The 18299-nt window shown below is 36.2% G+C and overlaps 1 protein-coding gene across 7 annotated transcripts in view; it reads left to right on the top strand.

Annotated features, from left to right (window-relative positions):
• Positions 1-18299, top strand: part of WDR72 (WD repeat domain 72) — a 113403-nt gene that overhangs the window by 55288 nt on the left and 39816 nt on the right. For all 7 annotated transcript variants that reach the window (XM_065688910.1, XM_065688915.1, XM_065688911.1 and 4 more), the window contains 4 exons: positions 4806-5623; positions 8994-9085; positions 10960-11042; positions 16213-16324. In XM_065688910.1, coding sequence (XP_065544982.1) covers positions 4806-5623; positions 8994-9085; positions 10960-11042; positions 16213-16324 — 1105 coding nt within the window. The remainder of the gene's footprint in view (positions 1-4805; positions 5624-8993; positions 9086-10959; positions 11043-16212; positions 16325-18299) is intronic.

The raw sequence follows: 18299 nt of genomic DNA, 5'->3' as shown, positions 1-18299 counted from the left end.
TAAGGATAGTCCCCTGCCTCCCTCCTTCCATAGACATGAGAAAATTTTTCCTCAGGTGCTAAGGTGGTTTGGTAAAGATGTATCAAGTGAGAAGAGGTAGAAGAACAGGTTTGTAAGTTCTGGAGCAGAGTTCTTCCATGCCAGAATAAATCAATTAAAGTGAGTCTTCAGTATTTGTTGCACTAGCTTTAAGTTTGTTGCCCCATCCTTTAAGAAGGATGTGGAGGTCCTTGAATGTGTCAAGAGGAGGGCAACAAACTGGTGAAAGGGCTGGAAGGAATGTCCTGAGGGGAGCTACTGAGGACTTCAGACTTGTCAGTTTGGGGGCTGAGAGGCAACCTCATTGTTCTTTACAGCTTTCTGAGGAGGCGAAGTGGAGGTGCTGAGCTCTTCTCCCTGGTATCCAGTGACAGGACACATGGGGAGGGTTCAAAGCTGCACTGGGCAGGGGTTAGACTAGACGTTAGGAAACTTTTCTAGACTGAAGGTGTGACCAAACAGTGAAACAGGCTTCCTAGAGAGGTGGTTGATGCCCCAAGTCTATTAGTGAGGCATTTGGACAACATGCATTAACTTTTGTTCAACTAGATGATCATTGTAGGTGCCTTCAAACTGAAATAATCTGTTGTATCTCTTGTCCTGACTCAGACATCTTCAGTGGAAAATAGGGAGCTATTACATAGGTGATAATTTCCACATATGGAAATAGAGCTTGCTATTTCTAAGCTGCGCTGAATCCTGCTCTTTCCTCCATGTAGAAAGCTTGTTCTGCTATGAGTCAGTCAGAGATGATGCACGAGAGGTTCACGAATCCCAGGATGTAATTTGAGTTTGTAATCAGACTTTTTGCTGCTTTAAAGCTTATAGGTGAAGGCCTCATAGGGAGCCTTATCAAGTGATTAAGATCTCTCCAAGCAGTAAAAATGTTCCAAGTTCCAGTTGTTAAGCAGGAATGTTATTGGCAGACAAATGGCTTTATTTTGAGCAAAGGCAGTCTAGCCTCCTTACTGAAGTATTCAGCTTCAAACAGCAAGTTGTTAATTCTAAACAAAATAATTTTTTTTAAAAGTGGGTTATTTTAGTTTGGGATTTTAAAATGTTTATATGAAGATCTAATAGTTAATTATAGAAGCTTTGTGAGATATTTATCAGTTCTTGCTGGGGACTAGCCAGTATATTAACTGAAATGGCTGATGGGTCGGTTAGATTAATTTTGAGATAATGCATGCATACATAGAAAATTTAAAAAGTGCTTCTTGTTCTTCAGTTTCCAACAAAAATAAGCGGTAATCTGTACCCTCACAGTAAATACCTGGTTTTATCCCTAAAAATTGTCATGTAAAAATGGCAAATTTTACACTTTATGGAAACATGACTTATTACCAGTTACTGGTCTTGAGGAACATACAGACCTTCTCTGGGGTAACTCCTTGTTAGACTTACTGCTAGTGATGCAAAGAAGAGGTAGCACATCCTGCTTTTTCAGAACTGAACTATAGCAGGGGGGACCTTAACATTAGTATTTATTGTAGATTCATACACTTAGACAACAGCGAAGAATACAAAGATCAGCTTTCAAAATCTGGACAAAATTACTGAAGCTGTGGGAAGTCATACAGTTTGCATTCTCTGTAATAGCTTCCAGAAGATTATGTTTAAATAAACAATAAAAATCTTGCCAATTTTTCACGTAAACAATAAAAGTAGATGGAACGTTGGTAGTCAGGGGAGACTTGTAAATAGTGAAGCAGAGAGTTGGCTATGTCAGAAATAAAAGTTAAAACTAGCAATGATAAACTGCAATGTTAAATTAGCAATGATAATTGTTAATGTTAATTAGCAATGATAAATAGCAATGATAGTAGATGCCTCTACTGTTGGTTTTTTTCTTAATGATTGTAAAAATCTGTAGGTTGTGTTCAGTATGTCGTAGCCTGGTGGGCATTTAACTTGGTAGAATTAAAGGAATGCTAAATTAATTCTTTTTTGATATGGTCATTTGAAATTCACAGTCAGGCTTAAATGGATTTATATTTGGGCATGCCCACGTAAGCAGTCTGAGTTTGAAAGACAATCCTGTGGTAACTTGGTCTGAGCTGAGCAAAAATTGTTGGAAAAAAAGGAAATAGGATCTTTTCATTACTGCATCTTGTGTGCTGGTAGCAGGGTGGCTTCCAAGTTGGACTGTGTGGTTCGATGGCAAGTCATGCTTTGTTACTGCTATTAACCTTTCTTTTTTTTTTTACACAGTTATTAAATCCTTAATGTGTATATTTGAAAAACCAAAGGGCAATATTTATATGAATATAGTAAGATTTATTTTTGTGAAATACTTCCAAATCTTTAGGAAAGGCACAGTACTAAATGTAAATATCTATTAATCTGCTTTTTAATACCTGTCATCCAATGTTATTCCCAGCTCTGTAGTTCATAGTTAGTTTTATGGATTTCCTTCCGGTTTTGGCCACCTTATGTTACAGGCAATAGCTTGTCCATATTTCCTAAATAGTGTTTAGTGTCTGAAGCTTTAGATGTCCACCTTCTTTCAATGCAGTGAAATGCCTATGGCAGAGAGCTAAGATAACTTGGTAGATGCTTTTAGGATCAATGTCAATAAGCTTTCATATTGCCAATAAACATTTAATGTGACTTTGTACACAGTAGCATCACCAGATGCCTCAACAGAAAGACATTGTCACAGTACATTCTTTTAGATGGTGATTTTCTTAAAGGTTTCTAAATGTTAATCAACCAAATACAAATGTATACAAAAGAGAAAATTAAAATGATAGGCTAGCTTGTGAATTCTAGTGTTTGCATTCCACGGGGATCTCCCTATGTATTGGGAAAGAGCATCATTAAAGATTAAAATCTAGTGCATTGTTACCTACGATGTATATTCTTTTGAAAAGGAAAGGCATAAAAAAGAAAACCTGAACAAGTCATAATCTCTTGCTTATTGACTCCCTATGGAGACCTTCAGATAAGATTATGTATTTAGTGTGCATCCTCATCTGGTGGGAGCATCATTCTCTAAAAGAGAAAGCCAAATTACTTTAATACCAAAAATTAAATAGTGAAATAACTTACAGGCTATAGAATAATTTTTTCTTGTGTTATTTATAACTGCAATATTAACAGTTTAAAAATAGGTTATCCTATAAGATCACAATATAAAAGGAGATAGGTAGAGAGTGGTCTTGAGAAAGATGAGTTCTTCAATGTTGTAATCAAGATGAGAAACAGGCAACAGCTGGCTTTAACGCTTGATGGTTTCTTTTAAGATTGAGCTATTTTCAGCACAAAACAGTTCTTTGCATTAGTGAAATATTTCTAATTATCACAGGAAAATTAAAACTGATATGGTGATCTAGAAAAGTTTGTCATTTGTTATGGAAGCTGGCATGATGGTTTGCGAAAGTATCACTGGGCTGAAAAGTTGCTTCTTGGTGATATCCTTCCTGTCATACATGTGTGCTTTTAAAGGTGCAGTAGCTAGATTGAGCACAATGCTGAGAGCATAGGCTTGAGCAGGACAATAAAAACATCCAAGTCAAGAGCATTTACAGAAAAGGGCGAAAGCATAAACAAGGAATTTATACTTCCTCACATCTGCTCTTCCCCTGGAGGTAAAAGATACCTCTTTAATAGATACAGTAGGATTCTAATATAAGATGTTGTCAGAATCTCATAACTTTACCATTGGATGATCCTCCCAGTACCTTCATGGAATGCTGCTGCATAGTGCAACACGATGATTCCTGTGAAAGAAAGTAGTTGCTCTTCTACTTCTGAGAAAGTGAATCTTTCTCAGACAGAAGTTAGAAATTTGTGTTTGTAATGGGTGGTAGGTAGATTCAGTCCTTTTTTAATAAAAAAGGAGTAAGTAAGCAGACAGGCTAATATTCTACTGTGCCCTCACTAATAAATTTCTTCTGCTTTCTGAAACCTGTGGAAGCTCTCATGAAAAGCATGTCGTGTTGGGAATATACAGCCGCCTAAAGTTGTATGGGGAAAAGGGCAGAAAGAATTTGAAATGCTTTCCTACCAAATTTTAGGAGGATTCCAAAACTGTTTTATTTGGGTATTTACTAACAGCAATAATCAAGCATATGTATTGATACCAGCACAATATGTGAAGAAGTATGGGTAATTTCAGAAAGATCCAGGTTGGAGATAGGGTGGCACAAGGTGAAGTCAGATGTTCACAAACGCTGTAGTAGCTCTATAGCCTTTTTCTCTGTTATTTTTATCTAACTGCATGACTTTTAAGTGGATATCTAATTACCTATGTTCTTTATTGCTGATGAAGTATGTGTGGCTTAACTCAGAATTAAGTAACTGCAAGGTAATTTTGCATGTTTTGAGATGGCAAAAGGCATAGTCGTTCTCAGGCATATATCAAGTTGCTACAAAACATGCAAATTCCCAGGATTTACAAGAATTCTGTAACATTGTAGGATTTGTTTCCCTAGCTTTATTTCTTTAAAATAAATAAATGTGTATTCTTCGAAACTTTCCTAAAAGTCTTTTAGCTTGAAGTAAGACTTAAGAAATATCAGCCTAGAGCATGGCTGTATAATTGTATAATTGAAGATGCTAGGGATCCTGTATTGTGGTATTTACATGCATATGTCTTTGTGTATCTTAAGCTGTTTATCAGAAAATCCCTCTTAGTAAGAAATAAATGTAATTAAGTTGAACTTAATGAAGTTGATAGATTTGGTCTATTCCATATGCTGATATTTTGAAAACTACAAAGTACTATGGATTTGTGTTTGAACACTTAGTATTTTTTCTTTCAGTTAACTGATACCAGCTGCATCCAACAGCCCTTTACTATTTTACCAGTTATGACAAAATGGAACAGTGCAAACTTCCATGTTCTTTTATTTGATCTGGAAAGACTCAAGGAACTTCTGCTGTCATCTCAACATAATGGATTAAAGTCATCAAATTCATTCCACAATTATGACACTCTAGAAAGAGCCAAAAGTGCTACTGAGAAAAGGGCATTGACATTGAAAAGAAATAAAACTGCTGGCTCTGTATCTCCAGTGGACAGTCAAGTAGATACTGTTCATTCAGTCCAGGTCTGTAGGGATAACAGTACAGCTAGGCCTTTGGAAGAAAGTGGCATAAAAAGACAGAAGAAAATGAAGAGTTCCAGAAAAATCAAAATGCAGCCATCAGGTAACATTGATGTGAATGTTGTCACTGATACAGCTAAACTGCTTTTGTCGTGTCTTTTACCATGGGGTGTAGATAAAGAAATAGACAATCTCTGTGTTAGACATTTAGATGTCTTGAGGCTTCAGCATCCTGTTTCTTTTGGACTTGTGTCAAATGAAAACCACCTATCGCTAATGTTGCCAGGATGGAAATGTACTGATGGTGGCATGCTAGAAGAACATGCAATAATCAACTTGTTTTCAAAAAGAGTGCTTGATTTATCAAACAAGTACCTTGCTGCAACTGAAGGACAAACAGGAAAGAAGGATGGACCTGAGAATAATGTTTTTGGAACAAAGGGATTGGAAACAGTATTTTTCTTATTTAGCAGAATAGCTTTGATCAACAGGATTATTAACATACCTTCAACAGTTACAGATGACATTGAAAGGTAAGAACCTTTTCATTGCAAGTCTTTTATATAGTGGTTAAAAATTGAAAAATATGCAACAAACTTTTCTGAAATACAGACTTTTGCAATGGAGTTTGCAGTCTTTCTCTAGAGTTTTTTTATAGGATGTTCTTTGAACAAAAGCAGATAGGGATAAACTTAATTATCTTTACATTTTTCTATTAGAAGGTGAGACCTGATGCAAGAATTTTTCTCAGGAGAACAAGAATTTGAATTATCACACCCTGTTTTTCCTGAGATCACTGTTTTCCTCACAGTTTAAACTAAATAGAATACTGAGGTTGTCTTCAGGCTCATTGCGAGATGTTCATTTAAGTACCTTTGCCGTTTTAACTTCAGTTCTCTGCAAGCAGTATAATTCCTTTACTATGAAACCCTTGGCTTCACAGATAAATAAAACATGAGACACAAGAACAGTCTGTCCTAGTTACACAATGTAAAGTACAATGCCCCCAGTAATAATGGCAGCTACTGGGAATGAGTGCCTCATCAGCCCTTATGTTCTGACAGCCATCCCAAATAACAGTTGTGTTACTCAAAACAAATTTATTGCCTAAATGCTTTTTCAGCATTAAAGGAAAAATAGCATGTTCAACATGATTTCAGCAAGCCAAATAGAGCATACTAATCAGGCAATGGATATGTCCACAGACTTTTGTTGTTCTGCAGACCTAGGTTGGTCTGTATTTAGCATTTTAAGGACAATTAACTTCAATGTTGGTGACGCAATGGCCCTGAGGCAAGAAGGGGGACAAAAAATATTGATCCTGATGCTGTAGATATCTGCACATCTTCCACAAAGCTCTGGGCATTCAGCATATCTCAAGATGCGCACCATACCGCAAGACAGTTGCATAATTCTAAGTTACATTTACTGCTAATTACATTGCCTACTGGTCCGTATTCAACATAAGCTCTTATATGGAAAATTGTTTTAGTATTCCAGCTTGAACATGCATTCCTTTCCATCCAAGAAAGGACTTTATGCTTGCTTTGTGTCATACAGTACTCTGTTGGAAAGATATGGTGCAATTGAAGTTAGTAAGCATACGAAAATCAAACATTTTTCACAGACTTAAACATCCTGGATTTGGAATGTATCACACATAAAATTATAACAATTGGTGTTGTTACAAGAATAAATGCCCCCCCCCCCCTTTTTTTTTCCTCTCTGTGAAATCTATACAATGTAATTTCAAGTTTTATCATAGAATCATAGAATAGTTAGGATTGGAAAGGACCTCAAGATCATCCAGTTCCAACCCCCCTGCCATGGGCAGGGACACCTCACACTAAACCATCCCACACAAGGCTTCGTCCAACCTGGCCTTGAACAGCGCCAGGGGTGGAGCACTCGCAACCTCCCTGGGCAACCGATTCCAGTGCCTCACCACCCTAACAGGAAAGAATTTCCTCCTTATATCCAATCTGAACTTCCCCTGTTTAAGTTTTAACCCATTACCCCTTGTCCTGTCACTACAGTTCCTGATGAAGAGTCCCTCCCCAGCATCCCTATAGGCCCCCTTCAGGTACTGGATGGCTGCTATGAGGTCTCCACGCAGCCTTCTCTTCTCCAGGCTGAACAGCCCCAACTTTCTCAGCCTATCTCAGTCCTTTGATCATCCTCATGGCCTCCTCTGGACTTGTTCCAGCAGTTCCATGTCCTTTTTATGTTGAGGACACCAGAACTGCACACAATACTCCAGGTGAGGTCTCACAAGAGCAGAGTAGAGGGGCAGGATCACCTCCTTTGACCTGTTGGTCACGCTTCTTTTGGTGCAGGCCAGGATACGGTTGGCTTCCTGGGCTAAAGCCATGAAAGCTTTAGCATCTCTTGTAGGAAAAGGTGAATGCTTTTACAAATGAGAGGAAAAGAATTTGCCATAAATTTTGGTTACAAAAAAAGGTTATTAATTTTATTCAAAGGCTCTGGAGTGCTTTATTTAAGATTTTGATGTGGTTTGGTTCCTGTGAAGTTCCCTTTCCCTCTTCCCTCCCCAGTCATAAGAATAGCATGAATAGGACTTGGGCTATTTGCCATGATCTTAGGATTCAGCCTTCATTTCACCTCTTCCTCTTGCAAATAATAGGGGTCTAAATGAACTGTTGTAATCTGTGTTAGTTCATTCATTAGATATTTTTATCTGATTTGTCCTTATTCGTATTTTACTCTATTGAGGGTTGAAATAAGTTTTCTTTGTGAGACGGAGTTGTTAACGTACTTTTGCCAAATTAAAAGCTTGAAAGAAACCAAGGAAATGCTGTTTTGTCTAGTTTGCCTTCTAAAAGTGCGGTGTGTAGCCAAACCTCTTTGGGCATCTGGTTTAGCTGCAGCTACAGCATACTCAAGGGAGACAACTAAGTATTGAATTCTAACTCACCACAGCATTTGCAGAAAGAATTAGGAAAACTTTAACAGCTTGTAAGTGTCCTGATGTTTCTGTATCTGTTTTCTTGCACCTTGGCTCAGCCTGTGAAAATAAAGGAACCTGCAGTAAAATACTGCTACTGCTGAACCCAGGACAATATGTCAGGTTATAAAAGTGGGACAGAAACAAGAAGCTAGTAAGAAAAGGTCTTTCTCCTGCCTTTTGAGATTTGTATCTGTAACTTAAAGCTCTTGAGCTGAAAGCTTTCGGAGTTGTTTAGTATTGCAAGGCTTTCGAAATATTATGACTTGCTGTTGACTCTAGTGAAGTGGAAAGGTGAAATATTATTTTTAAATGACACCTAAATATAGTTTGTGCAGGGTCACTATAGCAATGTATTTAAAAGAAATAGTTTAAAATAGTGCAGGGGTTTGGAGAGGCTTTTCCCTTTCTTTTCCCTCCATTTATATCCTTTGTCTTCAAGGGCTAGGTTGCTGAATTAGTGATAAAGTACTGAAGAACAGTAGATATACACACTAGCCTCCTAAATTGTAGCCATCTGTTGAAATCCCAAACATTGCAATAATATTGTAAATTACTTAATACTGTGAAAAAATGGAAACCTCTAAAATAAAGCTGCTAGTTTTCCTTGAACTTTTTTCCTCATGTAATAGAAAAAAAACCACAAGTCCTTTGCAAATATGACATTGTTTCTTTAATACAACAAAATTTAAATGTAATAACTTTTAAGCTGAATGTAAAGTCCCTTGATACGGATGGTATTTTTCAGTAGTAGTGTCTATGTGAATGCTTCAATAGCAAGTTGTGGGTGAAATAATGCAAGTGACATTTAAGGAGAAACTGAATTGTGATTGATAGTAATCAATATCAGAGTACCTACCTTAAAAAAACCCCTACCTTAAGATGTAAGATTTCTGCAAATATGTTCAGGTTTTGTTTAATAGTTTCATATTTTTTAGTCCACAGAAATCAGAATCTGTATATGACAAATGGCGAACTGTGGAAGCACTAACACATTCATTCCCCAGTTTTTATGGAGAGTTAACAAGAAGTAAGTATATAGAGGAGTGGCAATACTAGCTTTTATATATTAATATGTTGCATGCTTTTTATTGCTAAAATATGTCATTCTTCAGTAACAAAAAATAAAAATATTGAATTCTTTTGCTTCAAGCAGGTCCAGTTTTCAGTTACAGAAACTGAGTTATCCAGTTCTGTGAATATCACAAAAGCGTTTAAAAAAAGTTGACTGTTAAGTAATACAGGAATCAAGAATATTTTTTCTGTGATGGCAAAACATTCAGCTGAGTTTCTAAAGATGTTTTCTAGCAATTTGAAAAACAGAAATGTAATAAGACAAACACAGTTGACTTCCCCTTCCCCCATCTCCCTCATCACCATTATGTGCCTGCCCAGTAATATATACAGCCCTTCAAGCAAACTGTTGCCTTAGTAATGCAAGAGCTACCTTGACTGTTCAATAATGCCCTTAGACTTTTGGTTTAGGGCAGAATAAAGTAATCTCTTAACGTTAATATCCCAAAGGCAATTGTTCACCAATCTTGGCTTTGCAAGCAAGTAGAAATTTGTTTACAATATGCAACTAAGCAAGGAATGTTGAAATAAAAACCCAAATAGAATATGGGTATTTGTCAGTACATATTACCTAGCAATCAGTGTTCCTGTTATAGACTTAAGTACTGCCTATGAATTGCTAACACTAATTATTTGAAGTCAAATCTTGACCCTCTCCTATGTAAATAAGCCTTAATATTCTCTTCTAAAATCGGGTTTTAGTGTACCTTTCCTTCTGTAACTCTTCTATGCACCATAACTGTAGAACTTGTTACAACAGCAGAAATCCCTGTTGGAAGAAAGAGATGGAACATAAAATCATGTGACAATAGAAAATAAGTAGATGGAAGGTGTAGGGATGACTAAAACATTTGCAGACATAAAACCGCTTTTACTTAGTGACCTAAAACTTGTGAAGTAATCTAACTCATATGCCGTATCTCCTAGGTCACACAGTTGTTAGGATTTGCAAATTAAAATCTTACCTAAGACTTGCAGATGTCTCAGACATTTTAGGAGTGACCCGTTCTTTGACAATAGGACGCACTGGACAGCAGAATGGGCAATCTTGATTCTGCTGATGTTTCTGGACTTTCTGTATCTATTTACATGTGTGCAGTGATGGGAACAAAATAAAATAAAAAATAGGAGCCTAATTCTTTTGGGCATACATGGATGTGAAACTGAAGTGGAATAACAGAGGACAAAGCTAGATGATAGGTGCCTTACTGGCTGTACTACTCTTGATCAGTGAAAGACTTTCATTGAGACATATTGACCACACACTAGTATTGGTGCCCAATAGCAGGAAAGAAAACCTGAATCTGTAACTGTACAAAATGTTATTTAATGTATTTTTGCATAGACTGTATTACTGGTTTAAAGGTAAAGAAATATATTCAAATAGTTTTAGAATTTGCATAGTAAAATCCATAGTTAAGAAGTTAAAATCTGAAAGCATTCTTTATATCTTAAAAAAAAGAGAATGATAAAAACACTATGTGGGATACCAGACCTCTGTTACGGGGCGGGGGGGGGGGAAACAACAAAACAAAGAAACCAAAAACCCCAAATCAACAACAACAACAACAAAAAAAAAACCAACCCAAAACTAATGAAAAAAAAAAACCACACAAAAAAAACTCCAACCTAATCTGATTTAGGATAGGAAAGGTTTAAACACTGTTATCTGGAAACTTTGTGCTTATCACATCCGATGAAAGCAGATTCTAAGAAATTACGCTTTTTCAGATCTTTTCAGGTATGTTGCTGAAGTGAGAAAATTCCAATGTTAAATATCTATTTGTGTACTTCTCTGTGTATTGTGAGTTCATAAAGTCTATGTTTCAGGTAAAAGTAGATATCATTCCCTGGACTTTGGGAGTGTTTCATTGCTGAAACTCATTTGTTGTTGGAGTGACCAGTCTGTAAAGGTAAGAAATAGTCTGTGTCAGTTGTTGCAATGTAATCCTTAAGTAGTTGGCTGTAATTTAGTATTTGGAATCCGTAAGTTACCTGTTCTCTATCAACCAGATGTAACTTACATTACAAATGCCATTTTATGTTCCAGAAAAATAAAGGCCAAAATAAGGGCAGAGTCATATACCAATGTATTATTACAGAAGAAACAGAAAATGTCATCTTAAAGGGATAAGTAATTAATCCCAAGTCCTTACTTATTAGACCAGTCTTCAAGACTGACTTAGAGAAGTAAGTTATGGGTTCTCAGGTCAGGTGAAGCTTATGCCTATTGTTAGTGAAGAATCTGATGTCTTGAGAGATAAATTACTGTTTCTTGAGAGTTGACAGGTAACTGTGAACTACTCTGAACAGGGAAATCTGGAGACCATTTTTCATTTTGAAAATATGCATTTAAATAAAGTTTTGTGGTTGCTTGAGTGAGTTAATGTTCAGGAATATAAAAATCAAGACAGCCTACTATGACCAGAGGGGATTTTACTCCAGAAAAGGGATATATGTCTTACAAGGTTGTTTTTTTTTTCTTTATGATGTTACTTTTAAAATTGAATACAACTCTGTCCTGCAGTTCAAGTGCAAAGAATATTTTCCAGAGCTGGGGTGTGCAGGGTTACTGCAGCAATAGTCCCCTGCTCTATTAGAAAGACAGAAATGGTTTCTGCAAATATTCACATTCAGTTGAATTCTGCATTTTATCTTGAGTTTATCAGGTTTTATTATATTCCCACTGCCTGCACATCTTCTGTGTTATTTCAGCATTATTCATCATTCTTCTTCCCTCAAACTCTCTCCTTTTCTCTTAGAATAAGGTGTGGGGTTTTTAGCTTCTTTGAATCCTTTTAATAAAATTGAATACAGGGCCTCAGTTTCAATAGCTGCAATTGTTATGTGAAATCCATATAATCTCTCGCTGACCTGGTCAGTCACTGAAACTCTTTACAGGGTAGAGGGATATAGCCATGAAGCTTCTATTTGTAGTGTAGCTCATTATGTGAGATCTATGTATTTAGATTTGCTGATGAATTTAGTGACTGATCAGTTTACACAATGATAATGTATAAACTGATCTATTGTCTCTATCACAGAAGTGTGCAGGAGGATAAAGCGTGAAACAAGCTGCCTTACTCTTTTGTCCTCTGAAAAGACTTTAAGACACTGAAATTGTCAAGTACTGCAAACCATAGTCTATCAATGCTTCTCAAATTTCAATCTTATTCAAACACAGCTTTGTAGTTGCAATAAGCGTTGTTACCCTGCTTTGTAGTGCAGATTTTGGGTCCTTTACAGCCAAACTGCCACAAGGAGTTTTAACATCCATAATAATTTGTGATGTTGGCAGTAAGTGTGGGTATTCAGCAACCAATGATTTATATACAATTTTAGTTTTTGTTGATAGTGTGGTGGTTTTGTAAAAGCTTTCTTTATACATACACAGATTTATGGTCAATTTACTAATGCTGAGCAGCCTGATTAAGCACTCATGTACGTTTACCAAAACATCACTAGATACCCTGCTTTTAAAAACTTCTTATATCGTGGTCTTCAGTGGATGATACTGACTCTCAGACATGACCCAAAGGACTTGCCATTTATTGATTCCTCATCTCCTTACAGTCCTGTAACAGATTCTGTGCAAAGAAGAAACCTGCAAAACAAAAACCCTGCTGCCAATGATTGATCTGGGGTCTCTTGATCTGAAGGGCTGAGGACCTTTTCTTTCCTTTCCATCCTTTTCTTTCTTAAATTCTAATGATGCATATATTTAAAAAATACTTTTCTAGGGCTTTTTGCCCAAATGATTTGAAGAGAAAGGCCATCTTCATGTGAGTGGCTGTTTTTTCAGATAAAATATAGCTGCTTGTTGCCACGCTCCCACCCTGCCCAGAAGTGACTTCAGTGTGCTCATCCTTTCAGATAGATACAAAAAATTCCTTGCCCTGGAACATTTAATAAGAGAAAACAGTGGTTGCATTTCTGCCCTGAGTTGTCCTTACTCTGCATTTAAAATAGCCAGTTACTTACCTATATCTGTGATAGGTATTTCATTTTATATATATATTAATATATTATTATTAATAATACTATATTATTGCAGAAAGTGTGAACATTGATAGCTTTGCACAGTATTGCCTCAGGAAAACCGTTGGTGCCATATTTAGATCTCTCACATCATCATCTGCATGAAGAATGTAGATGCTTTAGCCTTCCTCTTTCACCAGTGGAAAAATACAGAGATTGTGGAGTGTCTGCTGAAATTTTAGGAGTGGATCATCGCAGGCTTCCTCATTTCTTTCTGTCATTTCCTGCAGTGCACCTGTATGTTTTTCAGTTATTTAATTTCCATTACTATCTAAAATAAGGTGGGATGAATCTCACATATATTACAATGGCCTTCATGTGAACTGGTGTATTCTTTGAATGTAAAGGCCATTCCTGAGAGCAATGCTGGTAAGCTTGTGCCTTCTTCACTGATGCCTGTTTACGGTAATTTCTCTTAGCAATCTCTGAATGCATTTATTTTTACAGCATTTGTGTCTACCTGAAGCCATCTGACTACAGTATAAGTGTCTAGACAACTCTCCTGATAGTTACTATCCAGAAATAAAGGAAAGCAGACTGGATAATACAAGTCTGATATTTTGATCTATATTTTTTTTGCTCCCCAGTGTGACTGCCTTATGAAGGCATGTGGGAGGCAGTTTCTGCAAGGCTCAGACCTGTATAGGTTATGGCCTGAGTAATAGCCAGGAGTGATGTCTATTGACTTTTCTCCTTAGTCCCACTCATTACAAAGAGTAATACTTAGTAATTGATAAAGTGCAGAAAGGAAAGCCACTATAACTTACTATAGATGTAAGGGTACAGTTTGCCTCAACTTTTGTTCACTTGTCTTCTTGAATTGTTTTCTAGCATTGCTGCTGAGGAATCAAACAATTACCTTTCACTTCTTATAGCTGTTTTTATAGATGGATACATGCTATTTATACTTTCTCAGCCATAGGAGAAGCATAAGTTGTCATATTTAACCACCCCAACTAAAAAGCAGCTAGTATTTATAACAGTAGTTATAATAATGGGGAAAAATGAACACATATTAGTAACCAAAAAGATAGGTAATGTATATGTAATCCAGAAGGATGATATAGTGGAAACTATCCAGGAAGGTGGATGTTTCTTATGTAATTTGTTGTGTTAGAAACAGGAACCACTTCTGGAGATTTGTAAACTTGGTGATAACAATAGATGAGGTATGCGAATTCGTGGGAAAGATGCAATGAGAGGACAAAACTAAACTTGTGAAACCACTCTGAGCACTGTGGAAATGCAGATTCAACAAGGTGATAGACAAGTAGTATGCAGAGACCTTCAGGTGCCTCTACAGTGTCAGGTTGTGCCATTTGCAACAGCTTTTTATTTTGTCTTAACATGTTAGAGGAAGTGACATTACAAATGCTGCCTGGCTGGCATACACAGCACTGGCTCAGGTAATGATTATCTGATCCAAATTAGTGGCAGGTTCTTAGCAGATCAGAACACCATGCAAAACACATAATGTGTGCAATTCTTTCGTGTACCTCTGTAAGACATTTCTTTGTCAAAACTTTTCCCAGGACAGTGAAAACATGTCAGTGTTTCCTTCTCTTTCTTAATTATTGTAGATGTATTGTAAAAGTCTGCTGTAAAGTCAGGATCTGTAATCCCCCAAGGTCAGGGATGTATGGATTTGTGGAATTGGAAACTGCTTTTGGCTTCCCCGGAAAAATAAAATGCTATTATAACAAGATGAAGGTTTGTGCTACATCAAAACACATAGGACTGGGTTACTTGCTATGAACTTTTACACTGTGGACCTGACTATGGTGTATTTGTCTACAATAAAGGATTTTGTCACAAAGGACACCTACAGCCTTTATTCTGCTTAATGATTTGAATTTACAAGGGCAGCTTGAAATGTGATTGAGGACAGCCAACGAATTCACTGTTCTTGATTAGTGAGATGAAACAGTCTCTCTGCCAGGCAGTTTGTGGGAGTCTACATTTCAACTTCCCTTCATATTAAACTTTAAATAACTTTAATAGGTTGTTTACAAATATCATACAAACACAAAATGTTTATGAAGTTAGTTAAATTTTCATATCCAATTTAAACTAATGTTTAAGGTGAGGTGGAGTACACTGTCCTGGAAACTTCTGTCTTTCAGGAAATTCGGTGTTCTTGAAAATGAGGTGGGGGGTGGAACTGTATTTCCTTCCTGAAGGAAATGCCAAATGAAGGGAAGATCTGCATCTTGCTTTTCTGCACCATGCTGAAATCTAGACTGAGTCAGGATTGTGGAAGTTTGGATCCATTATACAAGGTCTTCATATGCTTTATAAGCGTCTTAGGGTTTCTCAGTTCTGCTGGGGCTCCTCTGCTGAAGTGAAGAAAAGTAATAATTCTTTCATACAGTCTCCACACTTTCATACAGCCTTACCACCCACGTGTGGCACATTAGCTATTGCAAGTGCTGTTTATAGGCTGTTTATAATTTCAGCAGATACTGCTTTTGGATAAGAGGAGTTTGCGGAGTGGTGTTTCCCTTTGTATTAGACAAAAAATACAGTATTATGACATCCAAGTTAGAGGAATAGAAGATTACCACTTTATTTATAATCACAAAATATTATTTAAACTTTTCAGATAGAGACTAGCCACCAAACTCCTTAAAAAGCCAAAAATACAAAGTCCTTGTTCAGTTTATGAAGCATTTTTGTACACACGGGAGGGAAAAAAAGGTAGTTTAGTTATCACCATGTGCTTTACTAATGCGTATTGTCATGACCTCTCGAAATGAAGGAGACAGTAGACAACTGATTCTAGTTTTGAGATTAAAGAAAATGAATGTTCAGTTAGTGGGAAGCAGTCATGATTGACAACTTCCACCATTTATTGCTATCCAGTTAATGTTTATTTCTCAGTATGAATGTAGAGACACATAATTATCGGTGTCTGAAAGTGTTGACTTTCTAATGACATTCATTGGAAGAGTCTTAAAATTTTGTAGTGGTTATTTAAAATTGCCAAATGCTCGGATAAATAACTGAAATACTGATGTCATCCAATATAATTTGCATTTATGACAGGTTATTGAGGCAATGCAAGCAGTACTGCTGGCAGAAGTTCAAAGAACTACGGATACCTTAAGAAAAACAGCGATCTGCAGAGAGCCATTGGCCATAGTAGAGAATGGAAATGGTGAGTGGCAGACATTGCCAGAGCCTGAGTAGAGTGATTTACAATATATTAAAAATGTTTCTTAGCCATGTAGGTGGAAGATTTATTGGTGTATTCTTTTAGAAGAACTTTCTGTAGTACACAGAACAAGTTAAGAGTGAGTTCATAATATATTTCTGTGTAAGAAAAGCCAAATAGCCTATTTCTGCCTTTATCAGGCTATGAGTTTTCTCATGTGATTGTCAACAAGACTTTCATGCTCTCTCATCACCCCTGAACATTAAACAAGAAAAGGTAAAGTTTCTTTGATTGTATGATAGTTTTGGTACTGTAAATGCATTTGCAAATAAAGGAAGCAGTGTGTTTGAAATAGAATCAATAAATCGTATTGAAAATAAGTTTTGCAAGTATCTAAAACAACTGGAATGACACTAAAAATTAATTGCTTAATTTTTATAACTTCATAGTGTAATACAGAATATTTTCTTTTTCTTTGAGAAATAACCTCCCTGCAAGGAGATATCAAATGCATTTTACAATTAAATAATTTCTCTTTACAAGAAGCTTGCTCTTTGCAACTTTACAGTGATGCTAGTAAAAAAAAGATTAAACCTGAATTTGTTATAAAGTTATACTCTTTATTTTTAGCCCATTACCTGAGTCTTAAAATTGTGACCTAAATTTTAGATCCAGTCTTATTAGTGAGCCTTCTCTTGGGGAACTGATTTATAATCTCACTGAGTGTGTCTGTCATAAAAATTTGTTACTGACCTGCTTGTTCCGGAATACTAAAAATGAGCAGTGATACTTGCTTCAGGCCATGAAACAAAACAATATCTCTATAATTTGAACTGTTGGAATATAGCAAAACTGAATAATTGTCATGTCTGAGTTTGTACTTTTCTTACACTGAATTTGCTTTGAATCCTGTTCTTTTTATGTGGTTTCGAGCAAGAAGCATTAAAAGTAAAACATTCCCAGCTGGATTTGTTTTCAGATTTTCTGAATTTTCAGGGTGTTTTTCAGTGTGGTATTTTGATATGGCTTCCAACAGAAATAGGACTCCCTGGAAGTTGCAAATGCAGATAATCTGCAAACTCTGGATACGTTTAGGTATTTGGGTTTGTTTCAAAACCTTCTATATGAGGTTAAAAAAAAGAAAAACTAAAAAGAAAGACCCTAAAAAAAAACCTCAAACCAAAAAAACCCAAACAAAACAAACCCAAAGCCATTTTTGTGGTGTAAAGCGTGCTGGAATGACTACAAGAATCTATTAGTCAGTTGTTTAATTTTACATATTAAGGATCACACAAGTTAGGAATTCAGAGGAATTACTTCAGCTTTCCACAAAGGGGGACTTGGCTGGTTGTATATATAGTGAAAGATTTTTACTGTAATTTTGTTCTTAACCCTGTTATTTGAGGGTTATTCAACAAACAACTAGAAAATTGCTCTGCTAGAATAAGCACAGTGTTCATATACATTTATACTGGGTAGGACTTTTTTTTCATACCCATGATCTGAACTACATAAATACAACCTCTAAAACAGTGGATTTTTGACATTACATTGTTCAGCAACTTAATGTATTCTGGAATAGACATAAAACATATGGGAAGACTGGGAAAGAGATGTTACATTGAGTATTTAATACCATATTAACTTTCTTTTTCCATTTGTGCTTTACATGGCTGCATTATCTATCACTGTAAATAGCACAAATATTTTTGGTTTAGTTTGCATGGTTTTCTAAAATGCACTGCAAAACTTGATGGGTTTATTCAGAATTGAACAACTTTTTACTGGTTTTTAATATGTTAAAGCTAAAGTGGCATGCAATGATATGCAGAAATTGTTAAAAACCTGTCCAAGAGTAAGTCCATGACCAGTGTAATTACTAAGACAAGTAATTATGTCTAGTCTTAGTCATTCACCTGATAGGTATATCATCTTATTAAATACTCTGTATGCATGGGTTGTACAGTAGGTGTCCTCT

The sequence above is a fragment of the Lathamus discolor genome, chromosome 8 (genome assembly GCF_037157495.1).
Source record: "Lathamus discolor isolate bLatDis1 chromosome 8, bLatDis1.hap1, whole genome shotgun sequence".
In the NCBI taxonomy this organism is placed as follows: Eukaryota; Metazoa; Chordata; class Aves; order Psittaciformes; family Psittacidae; genus Lathamus; species Lathamus discolor.
The sequence above is the reverse complement of the archived record's forward strand: the minus strand, read 5'-3'. Positions and strand labels throughout refer to the sequence as shown.